Source organism: Platalea leucorodia, assembly GCF_965183815.1.
Source record: "Platalea leucorodia genome assembly, chromosome: 2".
Taxonomy (NCBI): domain Eukaryota; kingdom Metazoa; phylum Chordata; class Aves; order Pelecaniformes; family Threskiornithidae; genus Platalea; species Platalea leucorodia.
Genome location: NC_138824.1, coordinates 128126390 through 128151252, shown reverse-complemented (window position 1 = coordinate 128151252; position 24863 = coordinate 128126390). Strand labels below are relative to the sequence as shown.

At 49.0% G+C, this 24863-nt stretch overlaps 1 protein-coding gene across 2 annotated transcripts in view; it reads left to right on the top strand.

Annotated features, from left to right (window-relative positions):
• The window catches only part of GSK3B (glycogen synthase kinase 3 beta), a 154327-nt gene extending 141972 nt beyond the window's left edge, over positions 1 to 12355 (top strand). For both annotated transcript variants that reach the window (XM_082304118.1, XM_082304119.1), the window contains 2 exons: positions 3715 to 3813; positions 10854 to 12355. In XM_082304118.1, the coding sequence (XP_082160244.1) occupies positions 3715 to 3813; positions 10854 to 10921 (167 nt within the window). In that variant the 3' untranslated portion in view covers positions 10922 to 12355. The remainder of the gene's footprint in view (positions 1 to 3714; positions 3814 to 10853) is intronic.
• The last annotated feature ends 12508 nt before the right edge of the window (positions 12356 to 24863 follow it).

The following is a 24863-nucleotide window of genomic DNA, read 5'->3' as shown; positions in this document are numbered from 1 at the left end:
ACTGATGCTGCTCGGATATAGTCTAGAAAAAAAGCAGTGAGGAGATATGGAAGATAAAGATCGTGGTCTTTGGCTGCCAGTAGTAGTTGTAGGCAAGTAGGTGCTTACGTTATTGTAGAGATGAGATCTGTCGAAGAGAGCTTTATCTGGTCATTCTTAATGTCTTGCCTTTAAGTTTCTCTTAGTATTTAAACAAATGTTAGGTGCTAATTGGGGGTTGAAAAAATTATTTTGGCTAGGGAGGTATCTCCACTAGCCACAGAGCTGCAGTTCAGTGGCTGTTAGACCTGCAAGACAGAAAGCATTTTTTCTCTTAGAGGCTGAATTTTCAAACAATCTGTGAAATGACTCCCATTTCCTAAACTTCGTGTAACATGTTGGTGATTGCGCTGGGTCACAAATGTTACTGTCACTCCATGTTGGCTGTTAAAGACTGCAAAATTCTTCTGTAAAATTCCTTCAGCACTTAGGAATGGTTATCATGCTTCTCGATGACAAATGACTTTTTTGCTAAAGTGGGGGGGGGTTTGTGGTTTGTTTTGTTTTTTTAAATGAGCCTGGCTCGTGACCTTTAAAAAAAGATAGATAGACAGATAGATAGATAACCCCTTCATTTCGAACCAAGCTGTTTCAATGTGACCAGAAATCCTTAGTGTGACCATTTGAGTGCCATCTGCGTTTTTTAGACAGTATTTCTGCTCAGGGCATGTGGAGAGGGGAAAGAAAGGAAAACGATGAAACTTGTGCTGCTTCCAGCACTCTTCTAGGTTGAGGAGAAACTGATGGAATAACTTCAGTTACATGGAAAGTTTGTTATTGTGACAAAGAAAACGTGATAGGAGACTAATTTTTCCAGGGGATTCTGGGAGTGTTGATATATCAAACGTAATGATACTGAAAAAGAGCACCGCACTGTTTCCCAACACCAAGCATTTTCTTGTATTTGGGGAATGAAGATGATCTGGTGTTCTAGTCAAACTGGACATTTTCATTCCTGTTCCTTATTGGAGATGTAAACTGGCTGCAAATGGCATGATTTGATCAGGAGAAAGCCGAAGGTGTTCTCCCAGCTGATGTGAATGGGAGTTGGCGCTCATAAATGGATTGGGATAGCTGCTCTGATCACATCGTGGTATTGAAAACTTTGTCTGGACTGACTTGATCACAGTACCTTCTTGCAGCAGGATTGATTGTAAGTAGCCCAACCTTGAATTGCAAGTTTGGTTTAGATAAGCAGGCTACAGTTCAACAGCTTGTCCAAATACTGTGTTGGAAGTCACTGAGAACAGAGGTTCTCAGTACTTGGTAGATTGCAGATACCACAGGTCAAGCTTTTTCCCCAGTATTTTTATGTCTCAGCCTTACAGATGGGATAGCTGCAAAAATACGGCAGAACAAAAATTCAAACAAGTTCTCAAGCAAAGCTGCTATTAAACTTCAGCCAAAAGAGTTCAATTTACTTTGGTTATTTCTTGTCTGAATTGACCTGCTCCTCTCAGTGAAGTGTCAAGACGTTCAGAGCATGCTAAATTTAAGAAACTTCATACCAAGAAAGATAACGTGGGGTTTGAGAAGGGAACAAGATCAGTCTTCTAGTCTTCATGCAAGTTCTTTAAGGTAGCTTCAGAGAAATAGTTGCACTTGCCTTAAAAACAACAAAAAACAGTATACTTGCCATAACTGGTGCTGTGAAAGGAGGTGTTCTGACGGCATTAGATGAACGTATGGGAGGAATGAGAATGGGGTCGAAGTGCTGTTGCAAGGCACTTGCTGTTCTGTCGGATCAGCTGGTCCTTCGGCTACAGCGATGCAGGCACTCTATAGCTGCATCCTGGAGGCACCACTGAGAACCAGAAGGTAGCAAATGTCATTCGCTTTCCTTGACGTTTCACATGTGCTTTTTGTTTGGGTCACAGCCCCGTATTGCTGCCAGTGATGAGCAGAAAGTAATGCGGGGATGATAGAAGCTTTTAAAAGAGCGAGGTAAACAGCAGATTCCCAGTAATAACAGATTTGAGAAAGAGCTTTGGAAAAAAAAAATACTAAAGGAGCACCATCTTCTAGCACGGAGCGGCTAATACCCAAATTAGTACTGAAGTATAGGTTTATCACTGGTGTTCAGCTTTGACACTTGAGGATTCATGTTTCTTCAGTTTATTTTTCCATTTAAAATGGAGACTTATTAACTCTGAATTATATGATGAATATATGAATTCTGAATTATTCCCACGTGTATTTGGGGATTGGTATTTGTACAAATGCTGTGAGTATTGAAGCTTTGTAGAAGGACAAGCTGGGCCTGCTTAGACCTGAATGGAGTATTACAGGGTAGATTGGATGGGTTGCAGGTAGTGTAGTAACTTCTGTTTGGTTCTAGACTGGACCTTGTGTTCATAAATGCTGAAACGCAGCCTCAAAACATGTAGTAGTAAGAGGCTTGTAAGCAGGTGAGAGTCTTCTGCATCTTGCCCTCCCAGCAGTAAAGAAACTTGATGTAGCTTAATGGAGAGAAAAAAATTTCCAAGTAGACTACTGATCCCTTTAGGCCCTAAGTTTAAAGCTTGCATTAAAGAAAAGCAATAGGCTCTTAAAAATGAGCCCAAATAATTTAAGACTGTATACCAAACCACCTTACTGAACCCGTGGCATGATTTGTTTCTGTACAGCCCTTGCTACCTGGAGGTCTTATGTAAAAAGCTGTCTATTCTCATTTCTCCTCCAGATAAACCTCCCGGAGCTCCAAAAGTCACCAGTCTCCTTCCGCGAGGTGACTGTTCACATCCTCTTCACCGGAGGTTGCTTTCCCAAGAGACAGTCAGTCACTCCTGTTTCTGAAACAGACAGGACCTGTCTTGTCTCGGCTCTGTCCCACCTTCTGTGAGGCACTAGATTCTCTTGAAAGGGTGCCAGAAGATTGTCATTTGTTGGCAACGTGTTGCCCTTAATCCTCCCGCAGTTGTGGCTGTAAGATGCCTATTTCTCATTCTGATACACATTGAGGCTATATTAGATTTGGAGCCTAAAAGACATGACTATTTTTTTTTCCTTGGTTAATGTCTTCAGAAAGAATGGTTGCATCATTTTGTTGTCCATTTAAATTGCCCAACAGACCAATTCCCTTTGCCTTTCCCTGTGCTTTTAAAGGAGATGTCACCTCTTCTTGGCCTCGCTCAAGGAGACTGCTGTGAGAGATTGGTCTTGGGTTCCTGGGTCCTTGAGAAAGTGATGCTTGAGTGAGCCAAAGAACTGAATCCCTGAAGCTCTTGGAGCAACTGTGGCAGCTGCTTGCTTGCTGAACCAGTGCCCAAAGCAGCACCACTGTTATCAGCCTTCTCCTTGAGACTGATTGCAAGTGGGTTTGTGAAAGGAATCCTTCCAGTGCTCAGAAGGAAACAGCGTTATCGGGCTGTCGATAAGGAACAGGCTTGGCTGGTTCTTTGCTAACTCCCAAGCTGCTGTCTTTCTCTAGGAAATAATTCCTTTGCACCACTACTTGTAGTTTCGACAGTCTTGCTCTGGAGACTGCCTTGCCGAATACGGCTGTGGTTTCCTCTCGCTGGTCGGCAAAGAAGAAAACGTAACGCGACCTTGGGCTGTAAGGGCATGCGTTTCACCCAAGGTTGTGGTTACGGGGGTAAACCCGAGGAGCTGAGCCTGCATGCGGGGCTCTTCGTGGATGATGAGCTAACTCTGTTTGTTCCACCTCCCCTCCAGAACTGTCAAGTAACCCAGCTCTGGCTTCGATCCTCATCCCTGCTCATGCCCGGAACCAAGCAGCTGCTTCAACCCCTACAAATGCTACAGCGGCCTCAGGTGAGAACGTGTGCCTGCCTGCCTCCCTCCCCACCCTCGCTCCCCCTGCCCAGCCGCCTCCCCTGTGCTGTGGTCCGTGAGCCACCTCGGCCCTCGGGCTGAATGGGGAGGAAGGGTTTGTTCCAGCATCTCCTGAAACTTGCTCTTGGTAGGTGGTCATTTGGGTGCCAGCGGTGGTCGCCAACCCAAATCCTAACCCAGGGCACTTAGACTCCACGTTCGACTGTTTCATTTGTTGGTTCCTCTCCCTCAGATTTCCACTATTAAAACCATCATTACCTCCCCTGCTTTTTAGCAATCCATGTGGATTGGTTTGCACCTAATTCTGAGCTCTCAGACGGTCTGCAATTAATGCTGAGTTGGAGCATGAGTTTGTGATGCCTAGGAAGAGAAGAAACAGCTAGCTTCAGTACGTGCAGCCTCCGTGGGGTGTGGATGGAGAGGATTTTTCCCCAAAGGCAATAGCACTTAAAAGTCTGGTTAGGGAGCTCCGTCAGTGTGCTCACTGCCTCATCGAAGTAGTTGCAGTTGCTTCTTCCTGAGTTCGCTTGTGTCATCTTTGGGCACAAGGCAGATGCTTTTGGGTTTTGGCCAGCACGGAGTGAATTTCTTTTTTGCCTCTCTCACGCTCTCTCAGTTTTCTGTCAGAAACCTTTTAAAAGCTCACCGTTTGGCCTGTAGCCACTCCATATTGTATTCTGTTTCCTAAAAGCTGGGTAATACCAGTTGGGAGGCTCCCAGAGAAAATCCTAGGTGCTGCGGGATGTGGCAGAGGTGATTCAGTACGCGGCACTCTTCCTCTGAGTCAGCCCTGAGTCAGCGCGCCAGCCGGCTGTCTCGGGGCTTGGGCAGCCGAAGGCAGGCTGCAAAACGGGTGTGCTTCCACACGTATCCCGCATGCACGTCAGTCCCATTTGACAAGGGCTGTCGCCCCCTTTTGAGGTGCAGGGGGCTTAATCGGTGTAAGACAGCTGCTAAGGAGAAGCCCTAATTAAAAAGGTATTCTTGAAACGTGCAGGAAAGCGCTTGCGAGTTGATGTGCCGGACAGTTACCTGACCTCCGATGTGCTTGGTCCAGCCAGGGCTCTCTAGAAAGCATTTTCATACTCGAGGACAGACAGACGCACCCAGGTTTGAAAGACGAGGCTTCTCTCTGAAAATGTAGTAGCAGTAGATAAAAGCTACAGCCTGTGCAATTTACGTGCTCTGAATTTAGGAGAAAGCAAAATTGCTATTTTCAAATTTAGTATGTTTGTTTCATACGCTTGGCAGTATTTTGCAAATAGTCATGTTCTCTGTTTCCCTTTTATGTGCATCTGTTGCCCAACAACGAGTGAGAAAAAAAGCAGATAAAGTAGTAAAAGTGATTGAAAAACTACAAAATACAAACATGGAAAATTATTTTAAGCCCTTCTGAAAAATAGTGTTTCATTTAACGTCCCTTTCATGCCTTTTAAGGAGTTCTCTTTGCCAAGATACAAGTCTTGAGGAATTAAGAAGTCTGTTTTCACCCAGCACTTTCCAAGAGTTCATGTGGGGGCAAAATGCATTAGTCCGAGTCCTAAATATGTCCTAAATGTGATGTATACTAAAAGAAAAGCCAATACCAACCCCACCTTACTGATGTCAACATTTTTAAACCTCCTGTTTGCAAGCACTGCACTGAGTTAGGATAGGACCTCTCATTTGTAGTTCAAAAACCAAAAAAAATCCTTGCAGCTTGGAAAGAAATTGTGAAATTACGTCCAGTATTGGGCAACACAGAGCTTTGGGTTTCTGCAGCACAGCTGGTTTGTAGTTTCTTACTCACATGGGGTTGTCACAACAGGCAGTGGGAATTTCGTCAGTTGTGATTTTTAGGATTAGGTCTTGTATGAGGTTACATTAATCTGTTGTGCTTTGCATGCTGATGCTACACTTAGTAAGAGATTTTCATGGAAGGGCTCCCTTCTTTCCCTATGCCCCCAGTACATTTCCAGTTCTTCAGTAACTGCTAAAGCAGCGTGGGAGCAACTCTCCCACCTTACCCAGGGCATCCCGATAGGCAGGAGGCTTTTCTGCAAATGTTTGCTCATGTGACCGAGCAGCACAAGTCCAGAAACTACTTTTTTGAGCGGTGATGATGCTACAAAACGTAGCTCTCCAGGCAATTCAAAGGGGAAAGCAAGTTATATGTAACTGTAATCCACATTATTAAGGTGTAATTCTTTTCTCCCTCTAGCAAGCAGAACTGACACTCAGGTTCAAGTGTCCGCTGTTATGTCCAGCGTAGTTGCCTGCTCCGTAAGCCTGGGGCATAGGTGCACGTACGTGGAAACGCAGTGTACTAGTTCATCGCCGTAGATACTCCAGCTGAGCTGCGGTTACCTGCTCGCGGACAGTTACTCCGTTTCCCTAGCTGTCATGTTGGTACGCAGCCATGTCAGAATCTCAGCTTTTTGATCAGGTGTAAAGCGCTGCTTTTTATCGTGCACCAGGGCAGGGTCATGGTTAGAGAATAACTAGAAAAATGAGATCTATTTGTCTGAAGCCTAGCAAGGTAGTGTTTGCCAGGAGACTTAGCAGTGGTGTGCTGTTAAGAGATGGAAAGATTGGCTTTTCGACATAGCACGTTAACAGTGCAGGTTTCATCAAGCCAGCGACACTAGCCCTTCTGCTAACCGATGTGACACATCTGCATTTTTAAAAGTTATCCAAAATGAGTGATTTTTGTTAACAGATAGATTCACAGTGGTGATTTCAACAACCCAGTGCAACAGTAATCCTGGGATCGTGATGTTAAATGCAGGGGAATTCTTGTAGGTAATTTTTGAGGGTTAAAAAAATGTCTTTGTTATAAATTTCCTCTTCTCTTGAGATGTAAAGCCGGACTCCCTGTGCAAATGGAACCTCGCTTTGCGGTGGGAGTACGCAGCCTTGCTGCGCTGCCGTTAGTAAATTCACCTAAAGGTTTATGAGAAATTCTCTGTGACATTAGTGGCATGTCTAAAGCAAAGCGGAGGAAAAGGAAGATGGGAGTTATTGGCCCCTGCTTAAAATGGTGTGCTAACTCTCTGTGTGAATTACGCTGGCCATTGATTAAAAATGCCAGTGCAGCTTTATTCGTGTGGATGCTGACTTGATCTAGCTGGAGGAGGAGGATGGTTTCATAGCCATGCAGGCACAGCACCTGAGAGGGGAGCACGCACACCAAGCCGAAAGCGTATCTGCTCGTGTGACTACGTGTTTTTCTTCCTGGATCAGGCAGCAGCAGTAGTTACCTCTCTGTTAGTCAGCGTTAAGATGGGAAGAGCATAATTGCCATCTGCAGGGGAGTCGTGCCAGCAGGGATGCTGGGGTCGTCGTCTTCGGCATCCTGCTGTGTTGATCCCGTGTAATCCCAAATGCGATGGTGGGCCTGAACTTCCAGCAACAAAACAGATTAGAGCTGGTGTTACCTGCCACTGCGTGGCAGTTGAAAAAGACCACAGCGCTCCATAAAACAAAAATTTAATGCATTTACGGTATTCCCATTGAAGGAACTTTAGAAAACCAGGAATTCCTTAATTCCTTAACCAGGAGAAGAGGGGCAAGCAATTTCCTCAGGCTTCTGCAAGCTCAGCACAGTGGTGAGTCCGTGACAGATAGGAGTAAAACTTGCGCGTTTTAGGCTTGCCAGTTTTGCTCGGAGCCCTGGATTTCTACATCCATAGGCAGGCACAATAGGAAAACCAGGCTTTTCTCCTCCTTTCACTTGTCTCCTCAGCTGCCGTGTGAGGACTCCCAGGCTGGTGGTAGTTTTGTTTCTGTATCTTTGCAGATGAGCAGCACAGTCTGTCAGCATTACAAATCCAACCAGCTAATGCCATCATTAGTGCTAATGGGCTTTCTCAGGCTGAGTTGGCGTCTCTGTCTTTCTCTGAACTGTAGCCCCATCTTTCCTTTCCGGGAGGTTTCTAAGGAGTGTCACGTACCCTCCAAGAAAGCTGAGGCATTCCTCGGAGGGAAAAGCTGGCTTGGAGGAGGTGCTCTGCGTTAATGAGAGGTACTTCTGCCCTCTGTTTGGCAGCCGCTTCCAAAACTTCTTCCACTTACGCCGTAATGTGGTTTCTTTGCCCGCGCAGGCAGAGGTGTCAGGTGGGTACTTGAGGGCAAAGAGGCTGCCCTGACCTCAAGCCGCAGCCTGCCGCGTCGTCATCCGTCCCGTGCCAGAAAGCTGCGCGTCGGCTCCTAGCTTCGCTCCCCGTAGGGCTTCCACGGTGGCACAGGCCACTGCTTCGCAAAGCAAATGTTTTAGCAACATTGCTGAAGGCCTAGATTTTGCCCAAATACTGTTTTCTCACGGTGAGGAGGGGTAAGTGAATGTCCGGAGACCCTCGTGCTCCAGTCGTGCTCTTTTTCTGGCTCTTCAGCAAAGAGATGCTGGGACAAGCCCCTCTTTGTTCCCCAAATGTCCCGTTGATGCGGAGTCAAAGAACAAGCTGGAATGTCAAAATCCTGCATTTTAGAAAAGAAATTAGAAAGGTTAGAAATTAGAATGGTTGGACCAGATGATCGTTGAGGTCCCTTCCAACCTGGTATTCTATGATGTTCTTGCAGGTTTGGAGCCAGTACAGCCCTGAGCAGGCTCTGTGCTCTGTCCCAGCCTGGGCGGACTTGTATATATTGTTGTGAAAAGCCCCCTGTAAATGGTCTTGGGCTGCATCACCTGATTTATTTCCTTTTTAACATGCGGCATATGTATTTCTCAGGAACTCCCCCATTAGAGTGATGATAGAAAAGGAGCATATGTTACATGAAGTAGCTCCATCCCCTCCTCTTCTTTATCTCCGCTCAGTAGCAATGTAACGATAACGATTTCAGCCTCTGCTGTCTTCGGAAACAGGAGATCAAAAGTCACATTTCATTTCAGCAAACGAAATACAAGCACTTTTTGTACAGAGAAATCATCTGCCAACGGTACAGACTCCAGCTGGACTGCTTGCATCAGGCATGGCAGATGTTGCATTAACTGGAGTTTATCCGTACCCGAAAATTAATCTAGAACAGGCACAGTGAGAGTTTAAAGTGTGGAAACGATTACCTGTCTGGCTGGATCACTTGATTTCCATGGTCATCGTTGGTCTGCCATGAATGTGGGGTTTGGGAATTGCTCCCTCAGGGTAATTTTCCACGTGGGAGGGCATCTCTCGCGTGCAAGGCTAGCTTTCCAAATAGCATTCGTACTGTCACCATGCTGCCTCGGTGCTTTAACTGCATGAACTTTTTTTTATCATGGTGATCATTCCTTCGTGAGGGAGGGGCTGCAATTAATTTGGGGTGAGAGGAAAGGGAATGGGAAACTCCCAGAGCAGTCGTCTGGCATCCTCTGCCCACGGGAGGATTTCCCTTTCTCCCCACAGGCTCCTTGCAGCATTTCCTTTTCAAATAGGCATCATCTTCTCTTCCCACTTGTCCTTGTGTTCCTGGGTGCTGCTGTTTGTTTGATTCCCTATTTTTGTTGCCATTGTCCGTGTACGGTACTTAATTTGTCACTCGGCAAGTGCTGCCCATCTCGAGACTCTCATTCATTTAGTTGCCTTTGCTCGCGGCTGCTCTTCCAGCTCTGGCCAGGTCGATGTGGCAGGAGAGGAAAGGGGTTTCGGTAACAGGTGACGGTAGAGCATCGCCCGGCCGCGTTGCCTCGCGAGCTCTGCTGTGCTGGAGAGGCGTTACCGCACCCCCGCTGCCCGCCAGTCGTATTCTGTCGTGTCTGTTATTTATGCTAGTCATACCGTCCTTCAGTCTGAGGTCAGTAAATCTATTCTTTCTTTTTAGAAGCCCTTTTCTCCGTGTCTTTCGAATGCACTGTTTGCCCAGTCTGCCCTCTTCTGTACTGAGATAATAAGTCTTTTTTTTTTTTTTTTCCTGTTGCAGTATTGATAGCTTTGCAGTTACTAACCTTACTTAATTTAAGTGGGAGAAATGCACAACGGTTTCTTGTAGAAAACCTCACTTAAATACAGGATGGGAAAAAGATATTATTGTGCTGAGATTTGATGTGTTTAGCATTCACCCACTTTGCTTTTTGTGAGTGTGCTAATTAGATACTGCATAGGATGGCTCCAGATGAAGTCGGTGCATTTTTTTTTTTCCCCTACCGACTCTTCTAATACTAAGAACAAATTTTTAGAGAAAATACCTATGAAAACACAGTTGCAGTGAATTTCCTTTTCGCATTTCTCTGCAAACCCTGTGTTTTCTTGGAATGCACTTGGACACATGCCCGTGATCCTGTGACTTGTCTCTCTGCGGAGCACTGTCCCTCCCAGAGAAGAAAAGGTGTTGGAGGCCGTTTACTGCAGAGACCCAGTCCTCTGACAGTGTCGTACGCTCGCGTAAACCTCGTTCCTGGCTTCGGGCCTCGACGTTACTCTGCTTCAGCAGTTCAGAGGGTGGCAGATCCAACTTTGGTTGAGCAACACAGAATAAGGCAGTAGGCTTCAAAGACGTTTTCTGAGGCAACAAGTGCATGAATTACACATTAACAGACAAGCTGTTTCTGCCAGGGAAGCAGGCTCGTCGCATTCATTGTCTGCGCTCATTCACACAACTAACAGTCGCCTTTGTTACAAGAAGGCCTAACAAGATGAAACTTCAGCACCGACCTGAAACCTTGTAGTGGCCACGGGTACTTGATTCGCTAGCTTTGGCGCTGCTGGCGTCTTGCAGTTGGAGTTACTGCAATGTAACGTGGGCCACTTACCGCTGCATGAGCAATGTTACGTCCTGCAAAATCTGCTAGAGCCCAGCTGGGTGTTCGCCTGCCGGCCTGCGACCCTCAGCCCTCGAGGTTGCCTTTGTCCCGCTTAAAGAGCATCTTCCCACCCTCTCCCGAGACCAAACTGCTCCATCTGCACCCCCTGAAGCCAGGAGATCATCCTAACCAAACGGCACCTCGGTGGGAGTCGTGGGTTTCCCTGCGCGGAGAATGTCGGAGCTGTTGTTCCAAACGTGTTTGTATTTTGGAGGTAATGCTGGTTGTTTTTCTCTCTTCCCTTCCTCTCGCCTGTCGTTTGCAGATGTTAACGCGGGAGAACGAGTTCAGACCAATAGTGTAGCTACAGCATCAGCCTCCAACTCCACCTGAACCGGTACCAAGCAGCCAGCTGCACAGGAAAAATCACCAGTAATTTGAGTCTTGCTCAGCAACACTGGTCACATTTGGAAAGAAAATTAAAAAGAGGGAAAAAAAAAAAAAAAACCAACCAACAAACCAACCAACCTGTTCATTTTAGTGTTCAATTTTTTATTATTATTATTGTTGTTCTTATTTAACCTTGTAAAATATCTATAAATACAAATCAGTTTCATTGTATTCTCACTCTGCAGGGTGTCCGGGGCAGGGGACTAGGTGGGGGGAGGAGGGAAAGCGGAGCAATACAACACACCAATGTCTCTCCCCTCGCGACAATCTCTTCATGTTGGAAGTTTGCTGTTGTGTACTTCAGAACCAGGACTCTTGCCTCATGCCCCCTCCCACAACAGAAGGAAGGAAAAAAACAAAACAAAACAAAAAAAACCCAAACCTCATTCTCTGCTGAAGTTGTTTTTTTGTTTTTTTTTTTTAACCTCTTTTTTTATTTTCTTTTTAAGTGAAGTTTCGGACTTTGATGTAGTGCACAGCTTGAATTTGGTCGGGAGCTTAGCAGGGGTCATTCAACAGAGCTCAGCGTTCCTCGTCAGCGAATCCATATCCCAGGTTGTCTGAAGAACTGCCCCGCCTCGGTCTGGGGAGCGGGCGACGTGGTAGGAAAATAGGTTGCCATGGGGTGGGGAGGAGGGTTTGCCGTGTGTCCAAGGCTCGAACCGCTAGTGGAAGCCTTTCCTTTTAAAAATCAGTGCTAGCGATGAAGAAACCTGCAGCTTCACTATGGGAAAAGTCTTGCCCGAGCGGGTTCTATATAATATAATACACACACACATGCACCACCACAAGCGGTTAGCTTTACCGAAGCAGCTCCTTTGCCCAGCCGCAGCTCCCGCCCGCCGCGTCGCGGGCCGGCGCAGGGCAGAACGGCCGGCGCAGGCGGCCGCTCGGCTCCCGGCTTCGGCAGACAAGAGCGGACGAACAAAATCCTCGGAGGGGGCGGGGGCCCAGCCCGGGATGTTAAGGGACTTTTTGGAAAGTGGCCACTGTGAAAGCTTAGGGTTTGTTTGTTGTTTTTTTTTATTTTATTTTTATTTTATTTTTCCGCCACCTCCAGCTCTCGATTTGAACAGGCTTCCCTTTCCCAAGGTGCGTACAGGAACAGGACACCAGGGTTTATAATGTGAACTGTAACAGTCTACTGGTTTATTTTGTAATTTTTTTTTTTTTTTTAAACTGCAGTTTTAACTTGCAGGATGCCACATTCTACGATAGTTCTGATTTTAAATCCACAGCTAGAATCTGTATTTAATTTCATCTTTTTTAACCTCTTGCTTTTTTTGATCTCTATTTATTGATGCGTGTTGCCACGTCGCCATTATGTTTTTACATTGGTAGAATATTAATAAAATACACATCCGAGTGCTCTCGACAGTAATTTGTACCTGCTGACTTGTAGGAAAGCTGGCTATATATGAGTGTGTGTGTATATATATTATATAAATATATACATGTATACATAGATACAATACTGCTTTTTTTATTTTGTCTACGATCTTGAAACAGTCTGACTGAAGCGTGAGGTGAATGCTTGTTCTAGTCCATCTGTTCAGGGTCCGGGTTTCCTCCCCGCGACGGCGCGTGGTGTGAGCATCCACGTCTCTCTTCCTGAAGTCAAAGCAATATTCCTCGGGAAAGGGTCAGGGGAGCGGCCGGACGCAGCCGCGGCGTAGAAACGAGACTTTCGGAGACCCAATCTTGTCCGTAGGCTTGCGGTTGGTGTCCGCTCCGGCCTTATCCTCCTTCGGAGAAACTGTAGTCGCCTTTGGTGCTTATCGAGCTGTTATTCGACCTGCGGATCTCTAAGGCAAGCGGTTGCTTTTCGGGAACGCGTGGGGCTTCGCGCGGCCCCGGGGGTAGCCGGCAGTAGCTGCTTCGGCAAGCGCGGCCGCCGCGGGGGCGGCGGGGGTTTTGCTCACGAGCTCAGTGCGTTTCTTCTTGTACCTTTTATCCTGTTGACGTGGGATTTTTTTTGGAAACTGTCTGTTAGCAGCCCTGGAACTGATAAAAGCCCTGCCCTCTCCCTCCCGCCTGACGTGCAGCGGGTTTCGGGGAGGCAGGAGCCGTTTCAAGAGGTGAGTGACCACCTACCGTGAAACCGATAAACCCTCGTGTTAACCCCCTCGGCGATTTGCCGTCGGGCACACACACACACACAAAAAAAGAAAAAAAAAAAAAAGCTTTAAAGCTTTTAGCTGTCGTTAAATTCTGGCTGGCTGCAAAGGAAGGCACACCCACGTTTAGAAACGGAAGGCTTTCCAAATGCTTACGTGCAACTTTTAATAGCAAGGGCTGAAGAGCATCTTAATGCGCGAGCTCGGCTAGTCAGTCCCCCGCCAGGTAAGTGAAGGGGCTTGGCTGACCCAGGGATCCAAACAGGCGCAGGAGACCCAAAAAGTAGGACAGCGGCAGGGTAGGGATCTGCTGTATAGGCGAGACCGCTGCAGCATTGGCCACAGACGCTGTGATTTGGAGGCAGTAAATTACCGAGTCTTTTAAAAAAAAAAAAAAAAAAAAAGTAATAAAAATAACGAAGAAAAATTGCTGCTTGTGCCAGGAAACGTGGCTTTTCTTCTTTTTCGTCCTATCTTTTCGTTGAAGACTGGCGGAGGGGAGTTCAGAGCTTTTCTCTCTGGTTTTGTGACTGTGCCGGCGTCTGTGTGTGTCTTGTGTGCGTTAGCTGGGGGAGGGTCGGGGGTGCCCCTTTGGTTTTATTTCTTTTTTTTCTTTTTTTTCCAAGGATCATGGCAGGATCACAACACTCTTTTATACAAGTTAGATCCAGGTCTTTGAATAATCTTTTTTGTAAATAAGACGAAAAAACAAAAAAAAAAAAAAAACACAACAAAAAAACAAAGCTCCTCACCAAATTCAAGCTTGTACATTATTATTTTTGGTTGTTTTTTGAATTTTGAGTTTTATTGTTTTGTATGTAAATATGTGGACCCAGGAACTGTTATTAATGAGCAAAAAGTTACCGTTCAGGGCAGTGATTCTGTTTAATAATCAGACAAAATGTAGACGAGCTTTTTAAAGCCATATAGTTTTAACTCTGTACAGTAGGTACCGGCCTGTATTATTGTAACAATAACTCTAGCGATGTATAGTGTATCTATATAGTTTGGAGTGCCTTCGCTTCCATGATTTTTTGAATTTTATTTCCCCCCCCCTTTATTAACGACGTCTCCCACCCCAAACCCGCATCTCTGCTCCCTCCCCCCCGCTTTCTAACTCTCTGAGTGCTGTAAGGTTTCGGTGATACCCTGATCAGCAGCGGAACGAAAGGAAACCGTCTCCACCATCATTCATTTCATTGGAGCCGTGGCTTTGGTCTGGATGTCTCCAAGTTGCCCACCCTGCCCTCTCCTCTTCCCGCTAGCAGCGACCGGTTTCGTTCGGACACTTGCCCTAGCAGCTCACGGAGACTTTGCTCGTCTCTCCCCCCAGTCCTGCGCCCAGAAGTCGTCTGGGCGGCAGCAGCTTCCAGGAGGCTCGGCCTTTCCACCCTCCCTGCGGCGGTGCCGGGGGCCGCGGCCGGGCCGGCGGGCGGAAAGGACCCCGGCGAGGGGAAACCCCCGCGCCCCGCTGCGCTCGGAGCCGTCCGGCCCCGGAGGAGCGGGGGCATCGCTGCAGGAGACCGCGGTGGTTTTTTCGGCCGGGGGGACTTTCTGTTCCCTTTTTCTTCTCCCTGTTTTTCCCCCAAAGTCACTTTTCTTTTCTTGAGATGATAAGTTTAACATGACTCTTGATTTCTTGTGCCCAGCACGAAGGCCTTGTTTCTAAAACTAGTTTGCTTGTGTTTTACTACCTTGTTAGTATTCCACATAAGATTGTCTTGAATGGGAAAACACTTAACTCTTTACCAAACCAAAGGTTGCTGTTTTATTTCGAAGCATCTCGTGTTCATTCCAGTGAAGCAGAGGCTGCACTTTCTTTCTGGTGACACGAAGGTCAGTGATGCCAAGCTGTTGGCGACAGTCCGCTCAGAGCTGTTGTCCCTCTCTTCTTTTACTCTCTTTCGGGCTTGTTTTTAATCCAGTCTGGTCTTGATCTGTCCTTTACGTCAGCCCTGCTGCGGCGTGGGTCTCTGAGCCGGACTCGATCGCAGTCCGTCTGCCCCGATGGACACCCGGTCAAGACGCTGGTGTTGTCTAATACTAAACTTATCTACCTTGCTAGGGAAAAAAAAAAAAATTACCTGCAAAAGAAAATTGGCTGGTAGAAGATCCCCGAACACTTTGTCCCCTTATTTCGAAGCCAAGCTTTACTTAAAATAATGGCAGGTGCCTGCGACTTGCAACTTAAGTTTCCCCCCCTGGTTTTCAGTACTTGGAAAAGTAGAAGTCGAGCAGCCTGTCAGACTCGTACTCCTGTACGAGGAACCTCAGCGACCGCGGAGAAAAAGGAAAAGCCGATGAGGAAAAGCACAGTAGGGTCCTGGCTCCGGGCTCTGCCTTCCGGAGACGGCCCGCGGGTAGCCCTGGGGCGGCCGCTGATTGCCACGGGGCTCTCGGCCGGTTCTGGTCGTAGTTGGCTTCGTTTTGCAACACTGCAATAACGGCAAAACGACAGGGAAGGAAAGCAGTACCTAAGGGGTTAGCTCGAGAAAAGTAGCTTCCTTGTGTTGGTCTTTCTCAATTTATTTTTAATATATATATATATAAAAAATATATTTATATATATATAATTTGCTTGCCTGTAAAATTTGCGTTCATTAATGTGTTGCTGATGGATCACTTGGGCCTGTACACACCAATTAGCGTGACCACTTCCATCTTAAAAACAGAAATCTAAAAATATATATATATATATTAAGGACTGTGGGTTGTATACAAACTATTGCATACACTTGTGCAAATCTGTCTTGATTTAAAGGAAAAGCAAAACCTGTATAACATTATTACTACTTGAATGCCTCTGTGACTGATTTTTTTTTTTTTTTTTTCATTTTAAATATAAACTTTTTTTGTGGAAAGTATGCTTAATGTTTTATTATTTCCCCCGCCCCATTCCCCTTGTAAATACGTTTTGTTCTGTGTGACTCGGTTCGGAAATAGTTAACTGGTACTGTAATTTGCATTAAATAAAAAGTAGGTTAGCCTGGAAATGAAATTTAAAAAATACCAAGTGTGTGGTCTTTATTTCAAAAACTTGCCCCTTTCTTTCCTCCTCCCCCTCTCCCGTCTCCGCCCCTGTTCCTCGCCCTCACGCCTCTTCCCACTCCGCAAGAATAGGTGGACGTGAATCTTTGTAATAATAATGAAAAGAAAAACCACGAGAAGTAAGCATGTTTTCTTAAAGGAGCTGTGTTATTCCATGCTATTTTTCAAGATGATGCCAGCTTGTCTATGATACCGTTTGATTTGATGGAGAGAGGAACCCTGGGACATAAATATTGCAAATTAAAACCAACTGATCTCCCTTTACCGTCCACCTATAGATACGAACTTAAGAACCTGTGTAAACTGCTGGCTTTGAATCCTGCACTCATGGTTGTTTGGGTTTGTTTTGTTTTTTGGGTTTTTTTTTTTAATCATTTGATCCCATTAGTAATGTTATTTGGTGGTGATCTGTAAAGTTTGTCGAGACCACGTCCAGTGGACCGTTCCTCCAGCAAATCAGCACGTAGCTATCTCTGAGTTGGGTTTCCGGTACTGGATTATGTATGTATTAAACATGACATGTCTATTAGCGCAAAAGAAAAAAAGAAAAAAAAAAAAAAAATCCTTTTTTGGGCTGGCTGAACCTGGCCGAATCCATTCTGTCGCTATCCTAAAGGCTAGATGCGAGGTCATGTGACTGCTGCTTCAATAAAAACAAATTTATATTGCAAAGAGGCTCCTCTTGGTTTGTTCGGGTGCCACCAGCCGCGGTCGTCCCCGTGAAACCCCTCCGCTGGGCTCCGGGCTGGAGCCTGGGCTCCGCAGCCGCTCCAGGCGGGGTGGGAGCGGGGCGGGAAGGGGTCTCCTGGCCGGGACCGGGACCAGGACCGGGGCGCGCTGCTGGGGCCCGGGTCGTGCCGTGTTCAGCCTCCGCGGCTCTGGCAGGCGCTGGGATCCCAGGGGCAGGCAGCTGCCTGCAGCCCGGCCGCCCCAGAAGCAACGCAGGCGACCGGCTGCTGTCCCTTCGCCTACGTCCGTCCCGCAGCGTCACCCGGGTTCGGGCCGCGTCGCGCCGGCGTGCCGAGACCAGGGCTGCTCTGCTCCACCAGTCGAGGGGGCCAGTTACACCTGCAAAGGCATCGCTGCCTCAACTGCAGCACCTCCGTAGGTGAGTTTATTGATTTATAGTTTGCCGCTGATGGGGAGCTCATCACAATCCTCAGTAATTTGGGGGGGCGGTTAATTATCCTTGGGCGCGTTTCTGTTCTAGACACAGATGCGCTGGGGCCTTCCGTCTCCTCTGAACTTCTCTCGCCGCGAACGCGAGCTGTGGGCTCGCCCTGCCCTGCCCTTGCACGGGAGCCCTCTGCTCCAGTCTCGGGTCTCTCTTCTGAACGCCAGAGCCCCTGGACCGGGACCCAGTCACCTCACTGGAAGGGGACCTTCAGCTCCTTCGCATCTTTCTAGTCTTTCCAATTCTATCTCCTCTACAATTGTTTTTAACGCCCTCCTTAAGCGGTGGGTACCGAAACCAGGCAGAGGTTTCCTACAGCGGTGCCCTGTGTCAAATCAAGGCACTAGAGAGCATCTTGCAGCTGGTGCCTCTCTCCTCACCCGAGGGTTGCATTCGCCCTCCTGCACGGAGGCTGCCATTGCCCAGTTTATCCATCGCTCCCTCCCCTTGTAATTCCTGCAAACGTTATCAATGGGACTTCGATAGTTCCATCCCAATCACCCTTTTAAAAGATAAAACGAAACACCTTAGCATCAAGAGCCAGTCCCCGCACAACCTTCCAGGGAACAGTCGTTCTGTCACCCTTCCCCATGTGACAATGCTTTTCGAGACCTGTCTGTAAGCCAGGTTCAAATCCACTTTGTTGTCGGTCACTGGCGCCTTTGAATGATCCAAAATGCTAATCCAAACTCAAAGTGGTACCGAGCTGAATGTGGTACGAAAGTCTGCTCCGCTCATGTGCTCTGTCTTTACCGACCGAACTTCCAGCCATCTGGGTTGGAATTAAGAGTCGGCATCAAGGCTGCTGGCCCTGTTTGTTGTCTGGAAGGTGGCAGCTTTCAGGCTGCTGGTGGCAAGGTCCAAGTCGCTTTGTGTGGGAGGAGAAGAAGAGCCACAAAGGAGGAGGGAAGCAAGCCGCAAAATGCGGAGGGGAAAGCGGGAGCACCGCCGTTTGTGTCTGAAGCACCAAGTCCGGTTGCTTGGAGGTGGTGAGCCCAGCAGATGGTACAGGACCTCGTTAGCCAGTCTTGAACCTCCCTTCCCGCCCTTGGCTCTGGGAGGGGCTTGGCTGGGTCGCCACCCCGTCCCTCACCTGGGGGGTGGCGTTCCCGGCGAGGGCAGGGCTGCTCCGTCTTTGCTGGCTTTGCTAAACCATTCATGCCCAAGGGCTGCAGGCCCAGATCTGACGCTGCCAAAGCCGAGCTCTGGTGGGAAGGGAAGGCGTGAAGGTAGCAACACCGCACGGGGCACAGCGGGAAACCCAGGCTCACGTCTTGGCGCGAGTGTCAGGCAGCTGCTGAGGCTCTGGAGCAGAGGTTGGTCCCCCAAACAAACTCCTGCTGGTGCTGATCGCAGGAGACAGCGCAGGTCAGGGCTGTAAGGGAGAGCTGGACTTTCAGAGCAACCGCGTGCCTTTGGTCGATGCGGGAATGCAGTCCTGGATCTCGCTGCACGCCCAGCTAACTCCTGATGTGCTGGCGCAGATGTTTTATTCTTGGTATATCCTACTGCCCCCTGAGAGTCGGCATTCAGCCGGGTCGGTCTCCCGCGTGGTCAGCGGAGCTAAAGCTTTCTCTTCCAGGGATTCCCCGCTCTCTGCATCGCCCGTCTCTGCTCGTGCTCCCCAGAGGCAAGGCTGGGTCCTCCAGGACAAGGTAGGTGGAGAACAACCAACCTCTTCCCTCGCGGAAGCTCGCGAGTGGCTGCAGCTGAGCGGTTGTGACCGGGGTGCTCTGTTGGGAGAGCCGCGGCAGGGCAGCCTGCCCGAGTCCAGGGCATCCTGCAGAGCCCCCTCGCTTGCCGCAGAGTGAGAAAATGTGGCCGTGGGCAAACGAAACCTTGTCCCCAGGCAGAGCTGCCTGGCTGAGCACAGCCCCTTCCAAGCAGAGGAGCCGCAGGCCCTGCGTACGGTGGCAGGGCCCTGGGGTCTGGGTACGCAATGGATTGCTAAGGGGGGGAGGGGGGCTGGGTTGGTTCTTTGGTTGGGTTTTTTTTTCCATAAGCAAAGTTTTTAAAAACTGGTGGAATCCAGGAGTTAGAACAGGACTGTTCATCTTAGCCGGCTGCTGAACGCCCTGTGCTTTACGGCACCTCCGTGTGGTGAGCGTTCGCGGGGTCCAGGCGCCTGCCGCTGACACAGGGGCGCGTGGCCGGGCTTGTCAGGGGAGGCCGGGGCTGCAGGGAGCGAGGCAGGGTCAGACCTGCCGTGGGAACGGCAAGTGAGCTTGAGAGGAGGCAGGAGGCACTCGTCCTCCTCTCACCAGCCCGTCGGCTACCCCGCTATCGCTCTCTACAATGGCCTGAAAGGAGGCTGGAGACAGGTGGGGGTCGGTCTCTTCTCCCAAGTAAGAAGCAATAGAAAAAGAGGAAACGGCCTCAGGCTGTGCCAGGGGAGGTTTAGGTTGGATATTAGGAAAAACTTCTTCACCGAAAGGGCAGTCAGGCCCTGGCACAGGCTGCCGAGGGAAGTGGTTGAGTCCCTATCCCTGGAAGTACTTAAAGAACGGATAGATACGGTGCTTAGGGACATGGTTTAGTGGTGGGCTTGGCAGTGCTGGGTTAACGGTTGGACTTGATGATCTTAGGGGTCTTTTCCAACCTCAACGATTCCGTGATTCTATGTTTCCTACAGCATAAAAGCAGGCGTGTCCCCCTCCTCCCTTCTGCAGCTCGTTCCTGTAACCGAATCCTTTGCCAGGCAAGAGCGCTCGGGAGGCGGATGGTGATTGCTGGCAAAACCCAGGGCATTTTTGCTCACGGAGATCACTGATGTTGTTTGGGATGCAGTCATTTGTTAGCAGCCTCGGGAAATGAAGGGTGCTACCCAGCTGGGAAGTCTTTGGACCACCTCAGTTACACCTCATCCCTCTTTCAAGATTTTTGTTTCATGGCACCAGGCTTAGGAATGTGTTGATCGACAGAAGCTGTTTCTGCTGGAGACAACAAATTTGGGGCCAGCACAGCAATGAAAAATGGTTTGCATTTGGCTGGAGGCAGAAAAATGATGTGGGCGGGTGGAGAAAGGCTTCCATAGGTAAGGAACCAACATGGTGCTTGCAAGAGGCTTTGAAGGGAAGGGCTGGCTATTACTGGCTCGGTAACAAACAAAAGGGAGATTCGTTCTTAGGATCAGTCCTGCAGCAAGTTCAGGAGAGAGGAGCAAACGCAGCTTTTCAGCCTCTGTAACGCTGGCGGGCGCGGCTGCTTTCCAAATGCTAGCGATGTAAAATGGTGAGCGAGAAGGTGCTGGCCGAGAAGGGTATTTAGGAGGTGGTTTAGTGCGCTCTCAGGTTAGCGGCTGGGTAAGAGCACTGGTTACATATTTCAGGCTTCTTGCTGCATCTGTATTCAGAGCACTGGTGTTGTCACGCTCGGCGCTGACGTCACCAAGAGCAACAGCATCGGGTCCTTGCTGCGCAGCTGCAATTAGCTGACTGCAATTTGCATGGCAGGTAGCACCGCACGCTGCCAGCCGCTGCCCCAAGGCAGAGGATGAGCGTCCCCGCGCCCAGCACCGACCGAGGAGCTCCGGGATGGGCAAGGAGCGCAGGTTACTACGAAAGCTCCCCGTTGGGGAAGAGATGTGATAAACCTCAGGCGGCCGGGCACGGGCTGGGCTGTGCAACAGGTCCAGTGAGCCGTGGACCAGTGGCCAGCCACGATGGTGAGCGTTTGCAGGGGCAGTCGCAGCTCCCGGGTCTGTTGGGGATGGTGTGCTGCGCCTGGCTGGCCAGGGAGGGCCCTAGCCCGCAGTAACAAGTGGAGACAGGTGAGCAGCCCAGGAAGGAATCGGGAAGGGGACATCCCTCCTGAGCGCGACGTGAAGGATTGGGCTCTGGCACCTGGGAAAAGGCCAAGAGCAGTGGCCTGGACTCCAGCCGCGGGAGGTTGGAGGAAGAGGTGCGTGGTGTTGCCGCAGCGTGTGGGAGAAAAGGAAGAACGAGAGGGAACGAACGATACGGTCGGAGCAGAGAGCCAGAGCTGCCTCTCCTCCCCGGGATTCAGCGTGCACCCATCCCATCGGCCCGCTGGGGTTTTCTCTCTCGTGCAAACGGTGTCTGTTGAGGTGCTTTCCCTGCCGCGTCTGCTCCCGGCAGCGGCTGTGAGAGCTGGGGTCCAGAGCGGTCCCAGGCAAATTGAATTTATTAGTCTGGACTTACACGTTAACGTCTCGGGGAGTTGGCAGTTTTGGCAGATGTTCAAAATGATTCCTGCCTCCGGTGGGGTGGAGAGCGGAGGTGGGTATGAAACAACGGCTCCTCTTCCAAGGCCAGGCCTGACTCTGGAGGGCACTGGGGCGAGGAGGCTGGTGGATGCCGAGAAGATACTGACTTCCCAGCCAGAAAAATGCAGGAGAAGCTGCATGAACAGGATTTTGGTGGAAGCAGGGAGACAGGACTGGGAGGAGGTGAAGTTAGTGCAATTGGAGCTTGTTAAAAGCCTTTGGCATGTGAGGACCATACTCGTAGGGTTATCCTCCCCCCTAAAGTTGTGGGAGGGCTGAACTGAGCCCAGCAAAGCAGCAGGCAGATCCTGTGCGCTTGGCAGAGCAGGAGCAGCGAAAACAGCAGCGCCTAGAAAGCGGCAGGAACTCTTTCAACAGCCCCACAGCCAGGTCTACAGCAGCAACTTTTGTGATGGGCATGCTCCTATTAAGGGAGGCAGGAGAGATGGCAGAGCATGGGTTTGTTGTGGTTTTATGTTGACAAAAACGTAGATATAGTAAGTGCCCAGAGAAAAAGGTGCGTTGGCTTCCAGTTGTCCTACCGAAAGTCCTTTTTGCTGGCCTGAACTGTAGTTATCGCAATAGATTTCCTCCTTCCCCACTGCAAGAGCCGTATCGGCAGGGAAGACCTGAGACAATTTGCACTCCTTTATTTACTGCAAAGAGACTGATTTTTCACCATTCTTGCAGCGCAGTGACCCCGGAGGCTCATTCGGTTCAGCCCGTCTCCCGCACCTGTCAGGATGCCGAAGGCGGCGGAGCGGCACAGCCAGGCTCCCTCCCGGCGGGCAGCTGGGGAAAGAAAAGCAGGACAAGCAGAATTTCCCCAGTGGTTCCACTGTATCGGTGCAGCCCTGGAGGCATCTGCTGTGTTTGTTTCGGGTACCAGCTCCTCCCCAGGGTTGTTCTGACTTTTGCTAGGAGAGGGAATGGTCCATTCTTGTGCTGCTGATTTATGATCCCAATTCCCTCTCACTGCGCTCGTTTTCTTTCTCAAAGCACATTCTGCAAAGCTTGAAAAAACCCCCCGCACATGACCATTGAAAGCAGTTTCCAGAGCAGAGTCTCCTGCAGGAATCCTGCCGTGGCCTTCAGTTTACATGCGAGGCAATGTCACGTGGAAAACGTGGCTTTACCCAGACGGTGTCCCTTAAATCGTAACAGAAGCCAAGACGTTTCCAGGTCAGCCTGTGCGTAGCATCTGGAGTCCCCTGCCCCCTCGTTATCGTGCAGAGGGCTCTATCCTAGCAGAGGACCAGAGCGCTGCAACCTACATCCATTCCTACACCTGTTGGAATACTTCTTCTCTTTTTAAAATGACGTCAAATCGTACAACGAGCCACGTGGAGAATGTTTATGTCGACATACCACCTCAGAAGTACAGTAAATGCCTCAATGGATCGGTCGTCCTGTTCTACCATTGCGCTGCATCAAGTTTTCCATGTCTCTCTTATTACATTGGATCGTGTGATTCGTGTTATCCCCCTCTTTCAACCAGGCTAAATTCGTCCAAGGTGGCCTGAGGCAAAAGAGCCGATCCCCGCACAGCGTCTCCTCCCACACTGTGCACAGTGTTTCTTTTCTATGTTTTTGCATTTGCTACCTTCTCTTTTCCTGACCAGCTGTGTACGCTATGAGAATTTTCCCAAATCCCCAAAGCCTAACGGGATCGCCCTCACAGAGTCCTAACCAAAACGCGTTACCCATCTCGGACTCCTGCCAGACGTTGCAGTGCTTACAGAGGCTGCCTGAGCCACCAGTCACCTCCTGCCGCTGGTTCAGGGATCTGGACACCAGCAATGGTTTCTTGATGCAGCTCCCCTTTTCCTCTCTCCAGTTCTTATTCACAGCTCAGTGGAATATGGGGTATTCAGACTTTTTTGCCTCCTCTCTCTCTCCCCTCCCTGCCTCCTGCCCCCTCAACCCAATCCACAAAACAGAAACCTGACGCAAAATTTTTCCAGAAATGCACTAATGAGCCTGAATTTTTGACCAGCTGCTGGTTTGTGTTTTGGAGGAGCAGCGCTACGTCCAGGATTTGTTAGCTCGAGCATACCTGAGGCTTTACAGACCCGGCATAAAGAACGGGCTACCAGTTCCAGAGAAAGGATGGAAGTGCACAGAGCTCAGCGCATTCTCACGTTAGCACCGAGAGCTAACGCTGCTGTTTGTTGCAGAAGTTGTAGCCATCCATGAGTAAGCATTTTGGGTGTGGTGGTGTGGCTGTGCCTGCTCCTCCAAAAGCTGGTGCGTTTGATGTTGGTATCGGTGTAAATGTACCTTTCAGATGCTAAACCCACAGGAATTTTGACAGGTGAGTGCTGGAGAGCTGAGCAAGTCCCTGACAGCTCTCTGATCAGATGCACTGCGCCTGTCTGCAGCCTGCTGATTTCTGACATCCTGAGCTGGAGCACCCCCGTGCTTGCAAACAAGGCAAAGCCTTTCTGCACAGTCCCCTGGAGCTGGAAAGCCAGAGTGACTAACACTGTTCTAAGAAAAATAAGATTCTTTCCTGAATCGTTCTCCTTTGGGATGATAAAAAGCAAGAAGAGGTCAGCCCAAAGAGTAACGTTTCTGGAAAAGCCATAAGCTCTGGCTAATGGGTTCTTTGCACAAGCTACATCAGCCCCTGCCGTGTCATTCTGCTATCACCTAGCTTTTGTTATTAGTGCCAGACACTGCCTGGTTGGCAGGAACCACTCTGCTGAGGGCAAGGGTGCCTTTTCTTTATGCAAGGACTAATTATGTGAAAAGATGATGCAAGATCTGACCGTTTTCATTCAACTTCAACCCTTTATTAATAGCAGTGCTAATGCAGGAAGCCACTCTTTGCTTTACTCTGCTAAGGAAATCAGTGGGACATGCTTGAGAAAAGACTCTGCGTATGGTCTCAACTCAAAATTTCCCACTGCTGGAGTATTTTTTCATTTAATGTTATTGATGCAAGGAAACACCATCAAAAGCCCAGGTGCAGATCTTTATTGGTCTGTGCCAGGAAAACAAACAAGGAATGCTAACACTGCTTTCTCACACAAGCTTCTCTTAATAATTAGAAGAGGAAAATTAGTTAATGAGGTCCAAAGCTAGTTGGGGAGGGGGCGGAGGGGGCTGGTCTAAGGCTGCCACACCAAAATGTATACAGAGTGGTTCCAGGACAACATCGCTGGCAGGCAGCTCGGGGGACAGCCCAAGGGAGAGAGAGGATTTTCCATTCTGGGTGCCCTGAAAAAAAGTAAATATAATGCGCTTCCTTCTCCTTCACCATGCTCTGAGCTGAAATCAGAGAGGGGAAGGGAAACTCACCTGGCTCATCTTCTGTCT